Genomic DNA, 18,037 nt, shown 5'->3' with positions numbered 1-18,037 from the left:
AGAAATTAATCAAATTCAATTTCATTTGTAGGGTGCTTCCTACTGATGACACTGTGACATGCACCTTCACACAGCCTGATAACACAGCACGCCTGAGAGCTAGTTATATTCAGGGAACATCATTACACATCCTGTTCTACTGCACACAGTGGTAAACACACACAACACTCAAAATGACATGATCCAGACCCACAAAGAACATAGCAAGCACAAACAAAAACCCAAAAGAAAAACCGTTGACATCACACAACAATCAGGAGGGTGCCGTTGCACGCGGTCTTTATTTCAACATAAATTATTTTTTTAATTTGTTTTCAATGTTGTTTATCTCTCTGGATGATGGGATGCAGGCAGGCAGTGGAAGTCATATGCTGACAGGCGCCCTAATTAGCAGAGCATTTATCAGACGCTTATGATTGCTTCTACACTGATGTCACAGTTCTCTAACGAACGTTGAAGAGAGAGAGAGGGGAAATGAGAGAGGAGGGGGTGGGGGGTGGGTGAGGCATAGGTACACACACACACACACACACACACACACACACACACACACAATGCGCTAAACATAGGTGCTCATGATAAAATAACACACACACATACACACACACACACACACACACAGGCATAGGTAAAATGCGCTAAACATTGGTTCTCATGATAAAATAACACACACACACACACACAGGCATAGGTACAATGCGCTAAACACTGGTGCTCATGATAAAATAACACACACACACACACACACACACACACACACACACACACACACACACACACAGGCATAGGTACAATGCGGTAAACATTGGTGCTCATGATAAAATAACACACACACACACACACACACACACACACACACACACACACACACACACACACACACACACACACACATGAAATGGGCATAAATGCTGCTGTGTTTATCGCTACACCTTTTCAATATCACAATGCCTTCAGCTGTATAATAGGAAATGTTTTAAGGTGCCATGAACATGCACTAAATTGGTGCATTTCCCAAACTGTGCGTAACTGGTGTCTCATTTCTAGATAAATGGCATGTCTCACTGATAGTCATGCTGAAATTAAAATCTCCTCAAAAAATCCTTCCTTACACCACCAGCTCTGCATAAATGTTTGCCTGGAGCTGTTGTGCTACCATCATTGCTAATTTCATTTTACAAGCTACGTAAATAAGATATTAGAAGGGACATCTCTATTATGCTTGGCAGACATTACAACCTTTACTTGCAATTGATGCTGGTTAGTGGCAGTGCTGATATTATTGTTTCATAATAACACTGGTAAGTGGCTCGCTAAAATTGAAGGCCAAGAAAACCGATCAATCGCATATTAATCCACTCAGGTAGGCAAACAGTCTGATGGGAGACAAGTGATCTTTGAGCGCTCCTGATGCAAATGTGGAGACCTTTGCACAAAAATGGCTCAATTCATTTCCTCCCCCGCCCCACCCCGAATCCATTACTGTAAAAAGTAAAAAGCAATCTACTCGCCGCCCCCTTCCTTTCTATCCTTGCTAAAAGTGGTCATTTAATCTGCAAATAAACACTCGTTCTCTGCCTTCCTGCGACCGACCGCGACCACAGGTCCACAATTAACCCCTGTGCGAAATCGCTCACGTTTGGGCAAGTGCTGCACTTTCTGATTTCAGCCAGGGGGGGGGTTGATGAAGGACAGGATCTGAAGCCCTCCTGAGTGCTGGAGCTGGAAAGGTGGGTGTTAACCCCCCCGAGCCCGGGGTCGCCCAGAAGGGAGCATTAAGTTGTCTCGCTGGTGCCTGATATCCACCAGCAGGCCTGCCTAGAATCCATTTGGATTGCACTTAGTCTGACTTGAGTCACGGAGCCAGGACCCCTAATTCCTCTCCTTAAAGACCATACACGGCATGCATAATGAGAGCTCAGAGAAAGAGCTATGCACAAAAATGAGAGTAAGAGAGGAATAGTGTGAAAGACGAGGAGGGGGGGGGGACAAGTTTGTTGTTGCTGTTTGTTGTTTAGGGATCCTGTTTCCATTTGTCTTATGCTTCTGTCAAACAAGATTCAGTGAAAACTCCCACAGGATAAAAATCTACGATAGTGTCAAGACTGAGGTCTGGGTTGGTGGTACCACATTTCAACTGGGCAGCTCACTAGGAGATACGCTGGGTGAGGCTAAGCATAGAGGGTAACCATAGATATAAAGAAGAAGATGATATGTCTATGATGTTAACTGATGCTATTGCTAGCCTACTGGACAAATCAATAGCATCTTCTGGACTGTGTCAAGGACAAATGTCATAGAAGCATAGAAATGTTATGCAGTAGCTTAATAATTCAGGGAACTTTATAATACCCCCTGCAATATTGATCTGAGTGGCTAGGTTAAAAATTAAATAAACGAATGAAAGTGGTTTAAGTGTTAGCTACTAGCTGCACTGTAGAATCTCTGTGTTTAATGTGCTGTGACTGGAACAAGACAAAACAAAACACAACATTACACCCTCTGTGCTGTACTTTGGTTTTCTGAGCAGTAGCTTTAACCGCGGCCGAAACGAAGGTTTCCATTCCTGCTGGGAGCCTGCTTGCAAGAAAATGTATGGCTCTTGCACTTTCCAGAGAGCATCTGTTAAATGGATCGATGCCAACACCAGCCACTGTTGCAAATCAGACCTTCTCTCTCGACTCTTGCGGGTCATGCATTAGCGCGCGACTCAAGTCCTTACATCCGCCGACTGCCAAGCGCGAGGAGGCTTGTGTCAGAGAGCATCTGTGTCTGCGCGGTATTAAAGTACTAGCGTCCACGCCCATGTGGAACACATGCAAGGCTTTCATCTTCATAATTAATCAGCTCTTCAAATCCTGCCTCTTCTGCTGGGTTTTGTGATCCTAACACAGGACTTAATTCCCGACATCTGCTTCTGTCTCGCCAAGCACAAAAGCATCACCCCCCCATATGTAAGTGTGTGTGTGTGTGTGTGTGTGTGTGTGTGTGTGTGTGTGTGTGTGTGTATGTGTGACCGTGTCTTTGTGCGCAAGTGTCAGTTGGTGTGTTGTATATCTGTCTTAGTGTTCAACAAACAAATAGTGACAGACGATGAAACAGTAGCAGTAACCTGAAACCCTATGTGTGTGTGTGTGTGTGTGTGTGTGTGTGTGTGTGTGTGTGTGTGCGTGAGCGAGCTGTGTGTGGGAAACAAACATACTGGCTCCGACTGAGCCATAAACAATCCCAACACGGTGCTTCAGGAACATGGAAGGGAGAGGTGTCATTTGATTGGCTGTTGAGCTAAAATCTCAACCTTTTTTTTCTCTTGCAGAAAACTGTTCGTCCAACCTCCAGAAAATAACAATAAAGGTTCTCCAGACGACCTGTCCCAAGTTGGTATCAGTTGGTGAATGTGAGGACTAGACAACAATGTATACATTCTTTACATTAAAACATACCCTTCCATTTTCACTCCGAAATCACTGTATTTTTAAATCCAAAGGCAGTAAAATATGGATGGAATAATAGATGATTTCTGTGGTGAGAGGTGAGGACAATTTTCCATGGCTTCCTGGTGGCCCTGTCGTGCCTGTGCATGAGTAACCCAAATCATTGTTTTCTGATGCAAAGCCACGGGGAGTTATTTTGGTCCACCTACTTGCTGCACTGTCAATTACCTGAATTATTTTTTTTCCCATGAACTGCTCAAATGTGTCATGAATAACTTGAGCTGTGACACTAACTTGATATAGTGCGTAGTCCAAGTATAATTCTAGAGTACTTCAGATAGCCTCTGGTATATCACATCATTTTTTTTGTAGTATTGCATAGAAATATTGTGTCATAATGTGGGTTTTCAGACACTGGAAGAAATCCCAGAAGGTGTAGTCTTTACAGAGAACACAGGTTGTTGGACAAGACAAAATCCTTTTGTAGCAAAGTTATTTCCTGTCAACGATGACCTGGGGTGAACAGCTTTCAGTACGGTGCTTCCCTAAACTGGACGCCTAGCATGAGGAAGCCCAGACGGATCTAAATCTTGAAACCTCGCCTTCTCTCTCTGAAATTGCAACCTTACTGGCAACATGGCAATATGCAAACGCTTTTTAGTCATAAGCGCTCTTCTCAGTGGGAGTTAACATGCGTTGCGTGATCTGAGAGGCCCACCTGGATGTATTTGTGGATGTGCCAGGAGGCTTGTTTCCCGTCGTTGACTGACTCCACCGTGGTGTTGGCCAGGCCGGCCACGTCCCCACCAGCGAAGACCCATGGCTCACTGCACTGCATGGTCTCCGGGTTCAGGTCAGGGAGACCCCATCTGTTTAAGCGGATAGGAGCCATGGCCTCTTTCACTGCACAGAGAGAGAGAGAGAGAAAGAGAGAGAGGGAGTCAGTGAGGTCTGGGGAGAGGGTTACTTGATAGACTGGAAACCACACAGCGAGTAATATAAAGTATCTGACAAGACAAACGACTGGGGTGTGGATCCCCCCCCCTTCTCCCTTGCCTTTTTCTTGACTCAGGTTAATGTAACATCTCCTGATGCATTTCATTCACCGTTAGCAACATTAGCCAGGAGACACTCTGTCAAACTGATCTACATTAGAAAATGGCCACCTCCCCTTCCCCCTTCCCCTCCCTCCTTCCAAACCCATGCATACCTATACAATTCATCTTACACGGGCAATACTTTTCAGCACGGACGATGGCCTACATCTATCAATGCGGGTGTTTTTAAATGCAGATCTACGAGCTGCTCAAGATGTATGGCTCTCTAGTACAACGACTGGGAGAACTTCACCTTTTCCATCCACCCAGAGGAGGAAGTTCTATATGGAGCCGATAGGTAGGCTGTACAATGAGGTCTACAAATGATAGAATGCAGATGGCGTCTCATTTTTCATACGAACATTCATAAACACTGACTAGGCCAAGACCACAATCATATATTCTTCTCTAGAATATTGCATATACCTTGATTGAGAGGAGGCAACAGGAAATAATGTAAGAGAAGGGGAGAGGAGAAGAAAGGAGGAGATGGAAGAGAATGGGGGAGAAAGGAGGAGGGATAAATCCAAATAATACAAATAATATGAGGACTACGCTGTTTTGAGGCCCAGTAATCGCCACATTCATAATTTAAGAGTTAAAAAGTCTTAAATCTGAGCTTGGCCAAGCTATGACCAAATATTCCATTGACACAGGATGTCACAAGAAAAGGCACCGATTACCAACAGGCAGGCAATCACAAAGTAAGGCAACATGACTTTCATGTCTATGCACTTTAGTCTTTAGTTTTGATGCGTGAATGACAATTTTGATTGCGGGTGTTTCAAAGGTAAAGGTACTTTGGATAGTCTAATTTGGTGACATCTGCCTTAAATTAAGTTGAAGATTCAAGACTATTCAAGACTATTCAAATTGTACTATGATGTAATATGAGTACTATGTGGATCAAGTAGAGTGAGTGCTAGATTACATATATGCCCTAACACTAACATTAGCAGAATACTCAAATACACTTCAGTACTGATTTAGCAAATGTTGAATTCAATGCCAACTAAAGTGATCACCTTAATGTAATAACAGTATGTATTGATTCACTTCATGAACCGTTGAACTGACAATGGAAATCGATGGCAACACAAATTGGTGAAGAATTGCAATAAATTGACCTGAACAATTGAAATGACATAAAGGTATTGAATGACTTAAATGTGAATTACTTGTCATGAGCAGGTCTGCAAGAGGAACATTATAAGATTTTCAGAATCACAGCACACAATAGACGTATAGACTTGTTCCTTGGTACTGGTAATGAACCAAACTATAAAAAATGGATATTCTGATTTTGTATACCCTTGTCTGATCTCACAACATATAAACAAACCGGAGTTTGCTCTATTGTATTCAACCAAAGTGTTTGTTAATTGTCTGCCAATTGGTATGTGTTCAGTCAGCACAGCTGACAGGAGACACAATCACCCGCTTCGCAAAATCCATGGCTTGGCCTGTATGTTTTTGTCAAAAGAAAAAGTATACGTGTAAAAATGTATATAGGACAGCACAACACAGTTGAGATCAGTCATACAGTGTATTCAAATTAGGACACTTCACATCTTTCATCTCCAGGGGTTTTAGTAGGTTTCACTAAGGTTTGACCTGACACTGAAGGCTCTGATGGCAAACTTTTTATAATGATGGCCATGTTAGAGAGTGTTGATGTCTGGGTTATCTTTAATGGCCACTTTCAGCACATACACTAGAAGTGAGTCTCAGCTGGGCTGTTGCACTGGTCTTGCACCGTTCTTGCCACAAGGTCACGAGTAACCCACCACTGAATAGGCTGAAAAGGAGGCTCAAGATTTTTTGACTGTCGGATTGGGAGAGGAGGGCCAGTTTAGGTGAAGATGTACTGTCACAGATGAGAGATTTTAGTGAGCACATTCATCTTGATTGTAAATGCTCGATAATTAATATACAATGAATTGTTGTGTGTTGACAGTGTTGGGTGTGTTTCCAAAGGTCATTCCGATTAAACAGAAGGTGAATTAATGCTGGGTCTTCAAATTGTTAAATATATGTGTAATATTTGAGAATTTGGGAGTTTTCAAACTGCTTTTAGATTTCCTGTGGGGGAGTTAAGATTGTAGATGCCAAACTTGTTGATAAAAGTCTGTTGGGAATCCATCTGGTACTGGTGATTTGTTGGTAGGCAGGAGATTGCATGCTTTCCCAAGTTCCTCTGGTGCTAATTGTTTTTCCTGGCTATTTTACTGTTTGGACAGTTTTGATAGGGAGACAGAAATCGGAAAAGCTTTCACATTTTGTGATGTTTGTCCTTTAACCATTTACCATATACAACCTTCCTAAAGTGTGTTATAGCTTTAATAACACACTGGCAGCAGTGGATTTACCTGTAATTTTGACTGAAAATTGTTAACCTTTACTTTCTATTCAAGTCTGATCTATTTGATCCCATGCCCACACCCAAGTATAGGTTGCACTGACATTTTACCAGCTGGACATTTAATCTAGGATTTTGTGTCAGGTGCAGGCAAGGACGCAATGGCAAAACTCATATAGTCGCATAGTAACAACAGATGATTATAATATTATGATATATTAATCATAGAAGGTTATACATACAATATGTCACTATATACCACTGTAGTAAATTAAAACAGTTTATGATTAATAAAGTACTATGCAAATAATGTTTATGTTGTGCTGTGCTATCTCCAAATAAACGTAATTCCATAGTGTAGCTTGCACTGTGACATTACACTGGATGGGGTTTGTATGTGGGTATTCAGAGCAATCATACTATGATTATAGAACTGTGCTGAAGATCACACCAAAGATAATAGATGAGTTGTGGATGTTCTGAAAACACGGCAGTTCAGAAAATAAGGTAGGAAAATCTACTTTGGGGGTATGCATATCTGCAACTGTGATCTTGACCACTAATGCCATTCATTATGATGTTCCATCCTTAAGGGTCTGCTGTGGTTATAAATACAGCGGAGTACAGGATATTCTTCCTCATCAAAATGGCAACACCTCGTTTCCTAGATCCTATTCTTAATTACAGCCTAACAAAGATGGCAGATGTGCCGGGGAGAAGCAGAGCAACCCCTCCTCATTAGACTGCTGTTTACACTCATGCTTTCTGGAGCCTTCTAGAAAGTGCCGGCTGGACCTCCAGCGACCTCTCCATTTCACCCCACGAGCTGAGAGATGAATATTGTCTGTTTCAATGCTTTACATGAGTGCACAAGTGTGGGTGTATGCACACAGACACACACACACACACACACACACACACACACACACACACACACACACCTCAGGGAGGCAGTATTTTCTCTCTCTCTGTCTCTCTATCTCTCTCTCTGTCTCTCTCTGTCCCTCGTTCGTTCGTTCTCTCTCTCTCTCTCTCTCTCTCGTTCTCTCTCTATTTACTCTCTTTTTTCCTCCCCTCCCTCCTCACCTTTGAAGAGGCTGTGGAGTGTGACAGGCCCTCTCATTCTTCTAAGAGATCAGTCTTAAGTAAAATAGCTTCTGCACTCACTCACACACACACACACACACACACACACACACACACAGAGACATAGACACACTCACACACACAGAGACACAGACACGGAGAAATGCACACAGACGACCCACGGGCATTCTCCGAAGACAGCTCTGCGCTGGCAGATGCAGATTGCCAGGGCCCATTAACCAAGGGGATCCATGCTGCCTCCGGTGCACTGCGCCGAGGCGAAAAACCAAAGCCGCCGGCCGGCTCACGCCGAGCTCAGTGCACACAGCCCTTCCACTTCACTCTTAGCAGGGAAGAAGTCTCTCTCCGAAAAGCTGACTCCCGTTACAAATGAACTGAAACGCCCAATCCGATATCTGTGAATACTGAGGCACTTATGCTGTACATTACACAGGCCAAGGTTCTGCGAGGCAGTGCTAAGTCCATTGCCAAACATGATGGGTTCTAGATTTCTGAATGCTTTTTTTTTTATTTTTCCTAAAACTGCTTTGAAAAAATGTCTGTGAAAGTGGTCCATTGACAAAATACTATAGGCAACAAATAGAAAGGAAAAAAAAGACTCACTCTTTTTTTCAATAACAAAAAAAAGACATTTACAAGTAGTATGCTGCTTTCTTTTCACTGTGTACATGACAATGGCACATACCTGAAAGAAATACAACACTGCACCCCTACCTCACCTACCCACTGAGCACCAGAGAGCATGGGAACACTGAGTGCTGCAAATGGAAAGCTTTGAAAGCTCGCTCCATATTGTATATGTTATAAGTTAGGTAAGGCCACAGCCCATCTCCATTCGACTCTATGGTGACTGTGTTACGGACGTACGAATGAAGGAAGCAAAACTAAAACTGAAGCAATCCAGCATGCCCAGAGTGAACAGTTTGCCACTTTTTGACAGTGTTCCATCGCGGTACAAAGCACACCAGTGATTCATTAGCGCGTAGCTGGAGCCAAAAAATCCCAGCCACACAACAGAAGAAGGAAACAACACGCAACAAACTAAAGAGGAAGAAATTCTCTGTGATAAATTAGCTCGGGAGGGGTCTGTGATCACAGTCATTACCACTGATGTGTGGTGATTAATGTATTGCTGAGGTGTGAATATTTAACTGAGGCACGGGTGGGGAGGGGGGGTGTCTGGGCTGGTGATTTCTCCCCCAGAATGACGGGACTCTAGTGGGGAGACTTTCCATCATGCCACGCAGTAGCAACAGACACACAACCCCCCCCCCCCCCCCCCCCCCCCCCCCCCCCCCCCCCCCCCCACACACACACACACACACATCCCCGCCTTGCCTTGCACCCCACTCAAACTCCAGCCAGGGGATCTAATCAGGACCTCGCCCCTCGTGGGCCGGCCCTTCAGATTACCAAGCCTGTATTTCCCGCCTAGTCAGCTCTTCCTTTAGCAGAGAACAGCACATACAGCCAACCAGCGCATCAGACGAGGTACTTGAGTGGGTAAGTAATTCATATTTCCTTCAATGAAAGAATACAGACTTGCGGGGATAAAAGAAGAGGATGAGGGGGGAGAAAAGATCATCGCTCAGCATTTTTTTTCTTTTTTCGGAGACACAATATGAAGCAGAATGAATCAGAGACCCCATGGATAATATAGTATACAGGTTCAGTATACTGAGTGTGTCAAGGAGAATACAGTGTGTTGCGTAACACGTGAGCCAACTGGGATCAGTAGTCATAGTGGTTGGAATGGACAGCTGGTAGAGGACACACAGTCAGAGAAATATACTTCAGTGGTGTGTTATGCCTTGAACGTAGCAGTGCATTATTGTAAAAACTAAAAATCTGTAATCCCCCCCAAAGGAAATCCCCTTAAGGTTCTACCCAGACTTTGCTGCCAGTTTTGCTAAATTGCTCTGTGTACGGGCAAAATATTCTTTTTTGATTCTTCAGTAAACGAAAAAGGTAGAGTAGAACCCTTTCCTTGTTAAATGGTTCTTTGAAGGTTTTTAGCCTTAAACTGTTCGTTCTCATGACGACCTGATGAGGAGTAGGACTGACTAGAGTTAAAAAAGCAAAACAAATTAAACTGGAAAAATGGTATTGAAAAAAAACTTCTCTTCCCCCCCCCCTCTCACACACACACACACACACTGATCCGTGACAGCAATGAGGCTTAACGAAAAGGAAATACAAAATCACTATCAAATTAAGCTAGTTAGTTCGCAGTCATGCAAACCATTTAAGTCCTCCTCATATCAGAGATTCCTCATGTTTTAATTAACCTTGTGGGCTAATTGCCAATAATAACAATGCCCTCCTCCAGTCTGAGGACACCTTTGCTAATTTAGAGCAAATTCCACACACGCTCTGCAATGCTGGGTCAATCATCGAGGTCTTCCTTTTAAAGAGCATCTAAAATGGAGAAACTCATACTGTTTTGCACGATGAAACAATCATACTGCTGCCACTTGTGCAAAGCTTTGATTTACAGTCAAGCATTCAGCGTTGGAATGTGGACCATGGATTTCAAACAAAGCTTGATTGAATCTCCTCAACTGACAACGTGAAAAGTGCTGAAAAAAAATCTACCAGCGGAGCGCTTAATCTGTGGACCAATGACGAGAGAGGCCTGACAAAACAAATACACTGGGCGGCCTAACGTTTGCCCTGGGACGCACTGGGTTGCAATCATTTGGTTGAGTAAATGTGTATCATGGCTAATTATGAATCCATGTAGAACAAGCTCTGTTTCTGCGCGCTTAAGCAACCAAGGTCTGCACACCGGCCTATCTGTGAAGCTTCACAGAGCTGGGTAATGGCTTTACAGGGTAACCGGTTGTGAGCGTCCTGGTAACCCCCCCCCCCCCCCCCCTCCCCCCACAACCCCACCACACCAGACCACACCACCCCCCACCCCCTAGCTCTATGACAAATCTCATTACTGAGTCTCTGTGTCATCCGTGGTCAACTTTGGACAAAGCCATCGTCCCATGATATACACTCTGTTTGCTCGTCCTGACCCTAATTGAAAATCATAGCAGGTGTGCCCTTTTGTATGTAATCTAATTACCTGACATCATAGTGGTGCCAGAGAAGAAGGCATGCACAACCAGTGGTCTGACAAATGCCTGTCACCTCCTACACCCACCCACACCCACCCCCACACACACACACACACAAACACACCTCAAACACACACAAAAAGTTTATTTCGTCAAAAGAAAAAAAAAATGGAAAAAAAAACACAGGAGAACACCCCATGGCACACACAAAAATATATTCTTTGAAGAGCCGTTTGTTGTGAGCTCTGCTGAAAGAATGAGAGGAAGATGCAAAAAAAGAAAGAAGCAAAAACATAGGGGAAAAAAACAACAACAAAAGAATGCCGCCTTGCTTGGCGACTGAGTTAAATGATAAGAGTCACACAAAGCAGCGCTGTAGCTTCCCTCTGCTCCTGATGGAGCTACTGTCTCTATTTCTCTCTCCCCCCTCTGGTGAGAGTGAGGGGGGAAGAGAGAGAGAGAAAGAGAAAGAGAAAGAGATGGAGATACAGAGAATTCTCCAAGAATAATACCAGGTGTAACATCTGCATAATGATTTGTGCTTATTTCCTGGAGGGGCTGTCGCCGAGGCCCCCGTGATAATCCTTTCACACTGGTTTTAAAGCACAGGGCCATTTATCAAGTCCGGAGTGCTCATTCAAGGCCATTTGTCACAAAAATTGCTATGTGCTAGAGAAAATTAACTGCCGAAATCCAAACAAAAAGCCAACATAAAAAACTCCATTCCAACACCCACATGCATGTCCTGAATGCTGTTAGATTGTATGGAGCATTATGACGCCTTTGGAGGAGTTGAATGTCTGTGAGATTTATTCAAAAATTAAAGAAACGCACTGGGGTGAAGGATGAGAGAAAGGAAAGCGGATCCTTCTGGAACTTGTGGAAACTAGCTTAGTGTTGTGACGCCAGCCAGCCACTGAAACAATGTTATGATTTCCAATTTAACCGGTTGCCACAAACACAGGCGGGCAGATTACGGCTGACAGTGGGACACCTGTTCAAATTTGCCATCGCCCACTTCATCACTTAATCAAAGACTTCTGCCAAAGCTAGTCAGCCAAACTAATTTGGCCTAATGGAAATTAATTGGGTGGTGAGACGGCATTGGCAATATGGCATCTTCAGTCTAAAATGCCAGCACTTCATAGGACTGAAGTGCATCACAACTTATTTACCAAACCACTCAGCAAAACTTCCTCATGTACTGGCTTGTGAAAACAGGATATTTACAAGCTTTAGGCCACTTCAGATTGTCCTATTCATTATGTCTTTTTATATACAGGGGGGTGCACAATAACTCAATGGAAAATGCAGAATAAAACTGTATATTCAAACAATGTTATGAGATGGATGGTCTTGGCATGCAGAAATATGCTACAGCCTTTAGCTGACACTCATGTAAAAAGATCACTCCTGTTCATCACTGCTTTTCATCTATCAAGCCTTGTGACATTTCATTTCACTTCAATTACATTCCAAATGTTTCACAATAGCAATTTCTCTGTACACACTGTCATAAAAAAAAAGAACACAAGAAGCTAACGCCGGGAAGAGAAGCGATTAACGGAAAGATTAGGGGAAACAAAAACAAAGACTCTCAAAGAAACAGTTTTTGTTTTCTACCTTTCGGGTCACTCAGCCCTGAGCCAAAGGCGCTGATGATGTAGTCAGCTTTGAGCCGTATCATTTGGTCCTGGTCCTCCACCCACTCCCCGGACTCCGTCTGCTCCGTCCGGCAGAACTCCATGCCCGCCACTCGGCCCGCCTTCATGATGACCTCAACCGGAGACAGGAAGGGCAGGAACTCACACTTCTCCTCCTTTGCCAGCTCCATCTGCAGATCGGAAGCAAACTACTGACACGGGTGCCACACCACTGACAACATGGGAATAACGTGGGAATAACGTGGGAATACTAATTCTACTTAAATTAACTAACTCTTTTACACAATGGGCTAAGCTCGATGTTTCATGGCAAGTAAAGTTGTAATATTCTCTCAAAAATAACCTTGCAGGTAAGATCTATGTTTATAGGAGAAAAAGTAGTACAGCCTTATTAAAAACCAACACAGAAAGCTAACACAACCATCCTCATTCAATGTCCTTTAACTCCCTGTAGATTAATAAACTAACCCACACACGTGCAGATGAAATGGAACTTGTTCAAATACACTTGCACATACTTCAGACACGCACAACAAGGTGAAAATATGCTGCACACCTTTGCCTTAACATCTTTTATTTCGAGCATTCCTCTGAATTGTTTCACTTCAGCTCGAAGCACGTGGTTCGAGCAAAACTGAATAGAATTTTCTCCATTATCTGAAGGTTAGTTACGCCCACTGGAGTCCAAAAGCGTACTATCATATAAACAAACTTAATTAGTGCGAGGAGGTGGTGGCAGCCGCTGCGGAAAAGTAAACAGATATGAATCAGGATCTTAATTGTCTCATTTCTCTATGTGTCATTAATGCCATTTCTATGGCAGTGTGTGTGGGGTCTTCTGAGGGAGGAAGGCGAAAGAAGTGACAGAAGTTAGTTCTAAAGACTGATCAAAAATAGAGTGTGGAACTGATAATCATGGATGCCAGTTACCTTTGTAACTCTTGCTGATTGGTAAATGTGTGTGTCTTATTCTTCTTCTTTAGCACTTTTATCCTTAAACATCAGTGTCACAAAGTAACTCTGTAAAGATTTGACATACTGAGGACTTTTCTTCTTTTTGTTGGTATAAAAAAAAAATAGCGCAAATATTGTCAAGCTGTTGGCGCGTAAACAATAACACAAATATTTCAATCGAATTTAAATATTTAAAAGAAAGATTAAAATAATTTCTACTCGTAGGTATTTTTGTTAATACTCAGACAAACAGAACATGGTGTTTCTGTGAAGGACAAAATAAAGTATGTTTAAAAAAAAAATTAAATAAAAAAAAAAAAACTGAAAACGGGGTCAGTGCGAAGTGAGAGGAACTCCTGAGGGATGTGTCTCACGGAGCACTCAAAGATCTAAATCGAGCCATGCATGAGTTGCCTTATCTCCCCCTGCATCCTCCCCACTGAAACTGGCCAGCCTATTGACTCAGGCCTCCAAGAGGAAGAGGGTCTTTTGACAGTAATCTCCTGCCAAAAACCCAAAGACAATTCCCTGCAATAAGGCAGTGGAAGAGTGAGTGAGTGAGTGTGTGTGTGTGTGTGTGTGTGTGTGTGTGTGTGTGTGTGTGTGAGAGAGAAAGAGGCTTAGGAAGGGTGTCAGCAGGGCAGGCAGAGGACACTCACATGGAAGCCTTAATAAAGACATCCACTGAGCAAGCCCTCGCCAGACCAAATATTAATAAAGCTCTAAGCTGGCAGCTGTTGACTCTTTTCTTATGTATTTTCTTTCACTTCTCTTCCTCTCTTTCTTTTGCCCTCTTTCTCTCACTCACTCTCTCAAACACACAAACACACACACACATAGATTTGTGTATTTTTCTTTTTTTCATATACAACTCAATATTGCCCAGCGCTTCGCTCTCACTGTCACACCTCCTCAGGGACAGCTCGGATGTTTGTGAAGCCCTTCCGGAAGACCACAAAGACGTGGCGGGCTCCGCAACGAAGGGCAGAGGTGGCGCAGTCAAAGGCGGTGTCGCCCGCGCCCAGCACGATGACGCTGCCATGCAGGTTAGGCAGAGCGGAATGACAGCTGCACATCCCTGAGAGAGAGAGAGAGGGAAATAAGATATGGAGAGAGGGAGAAAGAGAGCAACAGACAGACAGAGAGAGAGAGAGAGAGAGAGAGAGAGAGAGAGAGAGGTGAGAAATAGGAAAACATGATTTCTGTTGGTGGAACCATTGCTGCTTAACGGCTCAGCAGACGCTAGTACTTAAGGCGGTGTAAAATTGCATCTTGGAGTCTGCCGACACAGCATGTCACTATCAAATTATTCTGCTTCAATGAGAGGCAGTTTCACCTTATCTTCGTCTCTTTCTCCTCCTCCCCTCGCCCTCACTTGAATTGTACACATATAGGTAATTTTGTATTCGAGGACTTTATCCCCACAATGCTCCTATTTTTATCTGGCATATGAACGAGCGCAGATTGCGCTGAATGCTGCCCGATGTCAACATCTGATAATATGCGGCGTGTTCTGCAACATGTGATGTATTCAGGTATCCATGCGAGTGCACAAAAGGAAAAAAAAATGGTTTCTCCTCTGCCAAAGCCAGAGTGAGTGGTGTCACACATGGTGGTGGTGGTGGTGGGAGCAAATGGTAATTGAAACTGGATGCATGAGTGTACCAGCACTGTCTTTCAAACAATCCTTGTAATGCCTATCTGCCAAGACCAAAGCCACACACACCTGACCCACAGTGTTCTTTCTTTCTTCTTCTGTTCTTTCTTTCCTTCATATAGACAATGAACCACTGCATTCCCCATCGTTCCATTCTTCCTCAAATAGTGATTGGGGGGGGGATACTATCAAACAGAGCCTTATTTCCACTCCTTCTATAATTCCACCCCCTACGCCTACGTACTACTTAATATTCATTTCACCAAGATGACGAATTTTGAATAACGTCAGCTCCAGGCCCTGCCAAACATTACAGATGTACAGCACATGGTTTGTTCTGTGTGTACAGAGTTAGGAGATGAACACGAGTGCTGATGATCAAGTATGATCTCTGTCAGTAGCCATGATCATATCAGTAATGTCTTTGCTAATATTTTGCATATGGGTAAACACAAAAGAAAAGAAAAGAGGCCAATCATAATCTTAACACCCACCACTATGGAAATATGTATGGTTGATTGACTGACCGTTTATAACAATTATTTTTTAACCTCGGGGGTGGAATCCCGGAACATTACAATAGGTATCTGGGAAAGCAAGTTGTCTAATTGTACAATTTTGACAGCCTGACCACTAATGCCACAGACCCTCCAGCACACTGTGTTATCCAACTGATCTTAAGCAACACTCAACAACAGAAATATCGACATCCAAGCTGACATATTCTCTAAGAAACCATGATCTTCTGTCCTTTATCTCATGGGAGCAATCAACGTGGGACACAGTAAGTGGTCTCAAGTTATAGAATCCAATTCAGTGTGAGATACTGCAAGCCCCAATTACATAACCAAGGGCCTTAAGCATTGCGGAATGTGTGTGGGCAGCGAATCTCGAATCTTATGCTTTGTTCTCGCCTGACTGTGACTTCACACACCGGTATTTGGCTCAACTTGTCCTGTCTTCTAGCCTCTGTCACTCTACTGTGTCTCGTTCCACACGCCAATCTGCAGTGGCCTTCATGGTCCCCCCCCCCCCCCCCACCTATGTGTCTCTTCTCTCTCTGACCTGCATAGCACACTTCTGCCTGCTGAATGCGCCAGGAATTAGCTTCGAGCCGCTGTGATGCTGCTTTTTGCTGTTAATTTTCCTCCATGGTGGCACACAAAGAATGACTTTGTTTGGACTTGCATATCAGCCTAAGACCACTTGTTAGACTCTGCCACTTGTGCTGAATAACTGAACTGACATTTTTAATTACCAGCTGTATTTACCTGGTTTACTGGCCTTGGCAACAAGAGGTAAGAAATCCTTGGAGGTGTAAAACCCTTGGTCCATGTTTAGTCCTTCGAAGATTTGGTGCCTGTTGGCCTGTGGCAGACCTAATTAAGAGAGAAAAAAGACGAGGCGATAAATAAAATACATCTGTGTATATAGAACTCAAGCAAGCCTCTATGAGCACATCATGGACTTAAATATAACAAATATCTCACAGAACATTTTAGTTCACTACATTAATATTTCATTGCATGTCCAATAATCATTTTATCTCTTTTCGAAACTGGCAGCAAAATTGACATTGTCCCTGTAAACACCACCATCTCAATATTGAAACAGGTGCCTTTGTCTCTTTCTATGCACACAGTCATACACATTCATATCACTATATGGATTATTAGGAGGCCTTTTGTCTTTGGAAAACCAGTTCCTTGCTGTACACTGCCTATTGTACCATAGTATGTAGTCGTTAACCTCCGGGCCCTGCCTAGTGATTTCAATTGTGTCTTTTTTGAAGATACCAATATTTGCATACATGCTTTGGAAGTACCTCACAAAGCCTCTAATTTTTCAGCACCTGTCATTATCACATCCTGTATTAAAAAGTACACTAAATTAGTTTAGATGTTGTATTTACTTATTCAACCCCCCGTCCACCTTGGCAAAAAGGCATAAAAAGGAAAGATGACTGAGATTTATGATGCTATTTAGGATTTGACCAAAAAATAATAATGGGTAACCTGAGCCCTAATTTGGTTTAGCAAAGCTTTTAGGAACGAAATGCATTGTCTGTTTTGCCTCCTATCTTGTGCCACAGCTGCAGCCAGCTAATTTAGGCAAAGTAAAAGGCTGTGCTCCTCCTAAACCCTGTCTGAGGTCTGAGTTGGAGCCAGGCAGCGTGATGCTCCTTCTCAACCTGAGACTGGATACTGAGAGCAGCGAAGCTAACGCGCCCGCTGCCAGAATCAATTAACTCTGCCATACACTCGTCAACGATAATTTGATTTCAGGAGAACCTCTCTCTCCGGTCAAGTTGTGCATTTCAAAATGGATTAATGGACTTTCACCATCCCTGGGTTTCCATCAAAACCCATTGTCTTTCACTTTTTTTTTGTCTACTTCTTCGGTTCATTTACAGCTGGCTGTTATCAAGAAGGGAATATATACCTAGCATATCACCAAATCAATCCATTTGTAGGAACCACTTTCAAAAACATGATTAAAAGTTTTATCATGTTTTGACTATATTTTGAAACACAGAACAGGTAACCAATAGCAACTGGATTGAAGCATTTTTCTTTACTTAACCAGTGACCTTGGGGGGTCTAAAAGTAAGCCTAAACTAGCAAACAACTTTTCTCTCTCCCTCCCACTTCGCATTAACTTTTAATTAATGCAAAAAAAACATCCAGCCATGGTTTT

At 43.1% G+C, this 18,037-nt stretch overlaps 1 protein-coding gene across 3 annotated transcripts in view; it reads right to left on the bottom strand.

The window, feature by feature from the left end:
* dpyda.1 (dihydropyrimidine dehydrogenase a, tandem duplicate 1) overlaps positions 1 to 18,037 on the bottom strand; it is a 149,662-nt gene that overhangs the window by 72,384 nt on the left and 59,241 nt on the right. For all 3 annotated transcript variants that reach the window (XM_031583900.1, XM_031583901.1, XM_012815221.2), the window contains exons 9-12: positions 16,612 to 16,719; positions 14,592 to 14,761; positions 12,689 to 12,899; positions 4,153 to 4,337 (exon numbers count right to left, since the gene is read on the bottom strand). In XM_031583900.1, the coding sequence (XP_031439760.1) occupies positions 4,153 to 4,337; positions 12,689 to 12,899; positions 14,592 to 14,761; positions 16,612 to 16,719 (674 nt within the window). The remainder of the gene's footprint in view (positions 1 to 4,152; positions 4,338 to 12,688; positions 12,900 to 14,591; positions 14,762 to 16,611; positions 16,720 to 18,037) is intronic.

This window comes from Clupea harengus, chromosome 17 (assembly GCF_900700415.2).
Source record: "Clupea harengus chromosome 17, Ch_v2.0.2, whole genome shotgun sequence".
Classification (NCBI taxonomy): Eukaryota; Metazoa; Chordata; class Actinopteri; order Clupeiformes; family Clupeidae; genus Clupea; species Clupea harengus.
Note: the sequence above shows the minus strand (reverse complement) of the source record. Positions and strands in the feature narration are given on the sequence as shown.